This window comes from Priapulus caudatus, unplaced genomic scaffold, assembly GCF_000485595.1.
Source record: "Priapulus caudatus unplaced genomic scaffold, Priapulus_caudatus-5.0.1 Scaffold1207, whole genome shotgun sequence".
Lineage (NCBI taxonomy): Eukaryota > Metazoa > Priapulida > Priapulimorpha > Priapulimorphida > Priapulidae > Priapulus > Priapulus caudatus.
The window spans coordinates 26,124-32,558 of NW_014578268.1; the positions used below are offsets into that span (position 1 = coordinate 26,124).

General features: G+C 43.2%; 2 protein-coding genes across 2 annotated transcripts in view; one reads left to right on the forward strand and one right to left on the reverse strand.

The window, feature by feature from the left end:
• Window positions 1-2,340: 2,340 nt before the first annotated feature.
• Window positions 2,341-5,220, reverse strand: LOC106815813 (melatonin receptor type 1C-like). Its single transcript, XM_014820324.1, has 4 exons — window positions 5,090-5,220; window positions 4,687-4,832; window positions 3,783-4,151; window positions 2,341-2,810 (listed from the first exon to the last, which is right to left on the reverse strand). The coding sequence occupies exons 1-4, from the start codon at window positions 5,218-5,220 to the stop codon at window positions 2,341-2,343; spliced, it is 1,116 nt and encodes a 371-aa protein (XP_014675810.1).
• A 114-nt stretch (window positions 5,221-5,334) lies between these two features.
• The window catches only part of LOC106815814 (melatonin receptor type 1B-B-like), a 9,852-nt gene continuing 8,751 nt past the window's right edge, over window positions 5,335-6,435 (forward strand). The window contains exon 1 of the mRNA XM_014820325.1: window positions 5,335-5,383. Coding sequence (XP_014675811.1) covers window positions 5,335-5,383 — 49 coding nt within the window. The remainder of the gene's footprint in view (window positions 5,384-6,435) is intronic.

Consider the following 6,435-nt stretch of genomic DNA (forward strand, 5'->3'; position numbering starts at 1 on the left):
TGGTAAACGTTTGGCCGCGAATGACTGACATGCACACACACACACACACACACACACACACACACACACACACACACACACATATATATATATTAAAGTTTCCTTTGTGTCCTTCTTTCTGGGCTTGTGTAACATAGCATACTTGCCTAATATACTTTGTAAGTCTATCTCAATAAACAAATCCTAAACTTTAAACATTGACTCTGATATGGAATCACTATTCCTATCGTAAATTCTAACTAAACGCATATTTCACTACACTGTATCTCCTAATGCATATTCTATCCTTGTACACATACTGCTTGTAGTTGTACAGTGTACACCAAGCATAAATTTAAACCACCTTATACTCTGTACCAAGCGGCAACAAATCATATGGCAATGTCGCTGCCATAGCACTTATAAGTATACATTCTCACACACGTGTTTACATGAATGACCAAAATTAAACATATCCTTTTACACACTTATCAATAAGTTCTCATTATCTAAATAAACTCACTTCTTTGGCCGGAACTAAGCAGTCTACTGCCGCAATGCTAGGCTTACTGGTGTCCCCTTCCCACAGCACAAAACGGTAAAATTCGGGGAAAAACTGGAGAGCTCATTCACCGTGACTTGACGCTGGCAGACACAAAGCGCAAGTACACCCAGGGAATCAAATGGCTTCTCACATACACGTGGTCGAGTCATATCTGCCGCCCGTGCTGTAGTGCAATGGTGTTGTCAAACAAACAACCCCTAACATAATCGCCGTTTAAACCTGCTATAAATCTTAAACACTTCACCGCAGCCAAACCTATAAGTATCCGGCTTTCCTGTCATTCTAATAAACAAATATACCTTATTTTACTCATCTCACAAACAAATAACCATCGCTCTTAAAAAGATCTCCCACACTGAGATTTTAAATCTGATTAAACAAAACAACAACAAAATTTTCGCTCAGCGAAACATATATATTATTATGAGTAGTAGGCTTTCTTCTTTCTCATACATACATACAACCACATACGTACACCGACACATTATAACACGGAATTTTTAATCTATGCATCAGCATTCTCGTTCAACATGAATTCACACGCTGTTGGCTTTCTTCATCCATAATTTTGGTTGCTAGGTTCGTATCGCTAGCCATTCATTTCACGCGATACATTGACATCTATATATATAAATGCTGATCCATATAAGAGTATGTCTCTTATATGGATTAGCGACGTGGACCATGAAGAAGGCCTTGCAGGACCGGCTTGATGGCACATATACTCGGCTTCTGATGAGAGTTCAGAACATCAGCTGGCGGGAACACAAAACAAAAGCAGAGATCTATGGAGACATACCACCCATTTCTACCATTGTAGCTCGTCGCAGAACACCAACTCGCGTCACTGTTTTCGTGCCAAAAACCAAATCATATCTGATGTGATCTGCTTGAGACTGCCTTGCCCAACCAGAGGAAGACGGCCACTGAACTACATTGACTGCATTGCAAGGGATATCCAGCATGACATAGCGGACATGCAGACACTGATGATGGACAAATATTCATGGCATGGCATTGTGAACTCTATCTCGTATGCGTCCGCTGAGTAGTAGTAGTAGTAGTAGTAGTAGTAGTATATAAATGCAAGTTACGGAAATACATTTAACAAGCGCGAGTTAGTTTAATATTGAATTATATACAGTGCAATATAATATAATATAGGCCGTGGCTACGCGTCCGGTCATATATTTCTTATGTGAACCCAACTATATTTTCTCAGTAAAAAACAATAAACAATAAGTTTTTACCATAATATTACTTACCTTTAGGTATTTTAACAAAAAAAGAAGTGTTTTTGTAACTTTTGAAGCAATAGTAAATCCAGTAAAATCAACGATTTGAAAAGGGGCGTCGCTTAATCGTGACTATCAGCTTTTCAAGCCTATCAGCTTCGTAATGGATGACCGGACGCGTAGCCACTGCGTATAATATAATATTGATTCGAAGATGTAAAGTGTCGACCGTTGACCAATCGGAGGCCACACAGCCGGGACATTAAAGCGGGTGCGGATTTTTATGCGTAAATGCGGCGCCCGCGAGTAATTTTTTAGACCGGCTGCCAACGCTGCTAAGTAACTTTTTAATGACGCCATGCATCGCCCAGAGATATATTTTGGCCGTTTGAGGCCGTTACTACTTGAGGCAAACTACAGGATTCTACAAATAATTGAATAGATGACTCGTCTTCCGGGATTTCATATACCCGCGGGAGAGTAAAAAGGGCTTCTAACTGCACGACGGTTACCGTGGCAACGGTATCATGGAACAGCGTCTACTCGGCGTCTATTTTGATGCTAAACTTTTTCGTTTACTGTAACCGTGTTGCTAGATGCAGCTGTGAAGGCTATCCCGCTGCGGGGCGTCAGCCGCCCGTCTTTCAACCCAACATGCAACGTATTTTGCATGCTAGCAGATTGATTCCCAACGCGCCCGCTTCTCAACCCAACATGCGACGTGTTTTGCATGTTAGCGGACTGATCCCCACCGCGCCCGCCCAGGCACAGAACGTGTCTGAAGCCAGCACGAAACTGTCTGTTGGTCACGCCGTAGACGATCGGGTTGGCGCAGCTGTTTACGTGCGTCATAAAGATCGCGAAGAGAAAAAATGGCGCCGGCCAGTCGTAGTTGGGATCGAAGTAGAAGTCAAAGACCATCGGTGTCCAGCTGATTACGAACACGACGAAGATCGTGCAGAGGGTTCGTGCGAGTTCGGTCGACGCCGTAGACGTCTTCGTTTTCGGCTGGACCGCACCTCCAGCTGAGACTTGTAGCGAACAAAGGCAATGTTAACCCGTTCTCGCTACGGTACCGCCGAATAACCGAGTAGCTTCGGGGTAGAATACAAGAAACGTCACTATTGTTATTACCAAAGATTGACGGCGAATAGCAGTATCCGTCTTTTTAACTACTAATGCAATGATTGCAGACATGACTAATGAAATGCGATGCATCATGAAGGCAGGTTAGGCGCATTGCCTTTATCCGAACATAATTTGGTTTGTGCGAGTGGCGGAGTGTACGTTATGTAGGATTTCCTTCTGCGAGACAGAATAAAGTCATAATAAACTCAATTTTATGCGGTTACTGTCCACATCACAGGCACTTTCAAGAGCGTTTCAATAAATTATAATGCTAAATAAATACGAAATCTATTTACTACCAAAGTCTTAATGTTTCTCTACTCTCCTTCGCCTATTATTGCCGACAATTTCCTGTAAATGCCGTGCAAATGCTCCTCTGCAACACACATGTACACCGCACGCACGCTGCCGCACACTGACACACACACATATATATATATATATTAGTAGAGAAACTTGGGTAGTAATTTGGTAGTAAGAGTTTGGGGTACCTGCCCCTTTTAGCTACTAATGCTGAGATTGCAGACATGACTAATGAAATGAGAGGCATCATGAAGGGCATGTTAGGCGGGTTGCCTTTATCCAAACATAATTGAGTTTGTGCGAGAGTACGTTATGTAGGATTTCCTTCTGTGAGACATAATAAAGTAATAATAAACTCAATTTTATGCGGTTACTATCCACAGCAAGAACTGCGCACTCAATTGGAAGGTAGAATTGAATTAAAGGGATTGGGACAATGTCATAGTTGAGATGGCGTCGACGGGCACGCGTACGCGCGAGGAATAACAAGAGACGCAATGACGCGAGAAGTAGTGCCAGTCTAACTGGAAAGTACTTACCCGCTGCTTACTTTTGTGAACGTGGATGAATACCTTCATGTAACAGATGGCTGTCACGGCTACAGGCTAGACAGAGCGCTGCCCACAGGTGGCGGTGTAGCGGACTCGTGTACCAATTCAACAGGTACGACTGCGAACGGGGCTCAAACCAGAAGCTGTTGTCGTAGAAGAACGCCGGCAGATTCATGACGAAGACGGCAAACCAGGTGACAACGACGATGGCGACGCATTTGCTCGACGTGAACACGCGTCCGTAGACGTTGGGGTAGCAAATGGCGAACATACGACTGACACTGATGACCATAAGTGTGAAGAGCGAGGCGTTGCACACGTTCATGCATGCGGCTCCCGTGAACGTGCACAGAATCTTCGACCCTGTCAACACCCCCTGCTTGAGAAATCCTACAGTAAGCAACCCCGGGAAAGGGGGTGTAGATCATTGATCTAGCAGTCATGTATCATTTCAGATGGAAAATTGTGTTTATCTCGTGGGGACTGGAATATATGAATTATTATCGCCGCTTATTCTATGAAAAATTCGTTTGTGGGATTAAAATATAATTTTAACGGACAGTAAATATTGAGTGATACGAAGAATAGAATTCATCACAGATTTAGTGTATGAAATGCTATCACCGTCCTCACATTTACCTCCGTCACAGTCGTCAAAGGAAATACGCGTTCATAACCGTATAAGAACCATACAAGACAGATTTTAGATTCATATAATTATATTATGATTATTATAAGACGGAATAAAGAGCACCGTTACGATTACACTAGATTGGTCAATCGAGAATCACTAGCGAGACACATTGAAAAATGAATTAACGTTAGCAATTATATCCACAACAACATAGCGCGATTAAATTCAAACTGCGCATTAAATTAATTAGGCAAATTTAATGAATATAGGTTTAGTATATGGGTAGCTTACCTGCAATTCCCATAGGTGTGATGTATCCGGTCACCCAAAGATCAGCAATGGCCAGAGCTGCGATAAAGATGTTGCCAGATTTTCGCAGTGGTTTGTACATTAGCACAGCACCCAACATCAGAATGTTGCCGATTTGTATCCGATACCTGTTACATGCACACATACATACATACAGAGATGTTTCCGTGTGTGTGCGCGCGTGCGCGTAAACGCGTTCACACCTAAGCTAAAAAAAACATTGCGTTTAGTTTCACGAGCGATACACATACAATGCGCGCAATAAACACAAGAACACACGTGCCGCGATTCGTGTGTCTTAATCACCAGCGCTCCGCCATTCCGCCGAAATAACCTCTCTTAAATAACACTATGCCTACCCATGTTTCCCTACTAAAGAACTGACACGAAGTTGTACGTACTGCTGGAAAAGATCTGTATGACAATGTAGGCGACCATCTGTCCGAACGGTACCCCTGTCCTCGGCAGGTCGGGCGAGACGTCCGTAGAACTGTTACTGACCGATGTGCTGTTCATCTTAGCTGTGTACCCGCACGCAGATATTTTTCACGGATGCACGAACCACGACCTGCCCGAAGTCTCAACACTCTCACGACTGCTGCGCAGTTAGCAATCTCGACGGTCGCAGCGATGACTGTGACGGCGACGATGACGACGGTGATGACGGACAATGAGCATGGTACGGCAGCAGTTGTAATGCAGGGTTTTTTGTGCGCATGGCCGGTCGTGCTCACGAGCCGAACGTGCGTCTGGCTGCTGTGTGCGCAGGTCGTGGAACAACGCATTAGACATGACAAGGGAAACTCTTAATCGGATTTTACCATGCGTGTGCCCTTCGGCAATGCCTCTGTCTTTTGTAAGCGCGTAAGGTCGAAAGAAACACATCGTCTTGGGTGGCTATGATGACGAGGGACCCGCGCGTTGTTGCTCATATACTTTAGCAATGCGGCAGGGAATGGCGGGTTGCTGCGGCTTTGAGATCGGATTTTACTGTTCAACTGTCTCTCGTCTACGACATTGACTTTGTTAAGCATATAAGATCGGTCGAAAAACATTGCCCTGGGTGGCCAAGGCGACGACCGACCCGAGCGCCATTGCTCGTGTGCTTTATTGTAGTATAGCGAAATTCGGGAAAACTGGGCGCCTCATAATTGTCAAAGTGATTACGTCACCGTAAATAATAAAAGTAAAAAAATATGATGTCCACTTTTTCACAAAATGTAAGTGATTCTGTTCGCTTTTTATGGTTAAATTACTGCATTATACTTCATGTTTTGCTATGACGTTCGATGTGAACAACCCCTCGTGACTCATCCATAGCCCATAGCAAGCATGTCATGATCAATATTATAATCAAACCGCCCAGTTCTTTTGGATTTTTTACTACTTGAAAAACAATCTTATCAGGTAAGAATTTGAGTATACATTTAGTGCCATTAGTACTTACATTTCATACTTAATACTTTTCATGCAAAAAATTGCAAAAAAAATAAAAATTATATACACCATAGAAAATTCGTGACGTAGTCAATTTAAAACAAAATGCCTAAACGATAGCTACGTAGTGATCCATGTCGTGGGCGCTGGGCAAATATTGAGCGTCTGCGATGCAGGAGGATATCAATTACATGATCCTGAAGCCGCCGGCCCACTGAAAAAAGCCTTACTTTCGTAATAATGACCATAAAGGGACTTTTGCAGGATAAAAAGTAGGATAAAAAGTAGGATAAA

Bases quoted from the DNA above. Each gene is read 5' to 3' on its own strand.
- LOC106815813 (XM_014820324.1), bottom strand. From the start codon at position 5,220: ATGAACAGCACATCGGTCAGTAACAGTTCTACGGACGTCTCGCCCGAC. The intron at 4,833-5,089 runs GTCAGTTCTTTA...TGCATGTAACAG, and splicing joins AGCAGTACGTACAACTTCGT to GTATCGGATACAAATCGGCA. The intron at 2,811-3,782 runs GTATTCATCCAC...GTTCGCTACAAG, and splicing joins CAGCCATCTGTTACATGAAG to TCTCAGCTGGAGGTGCGGTC.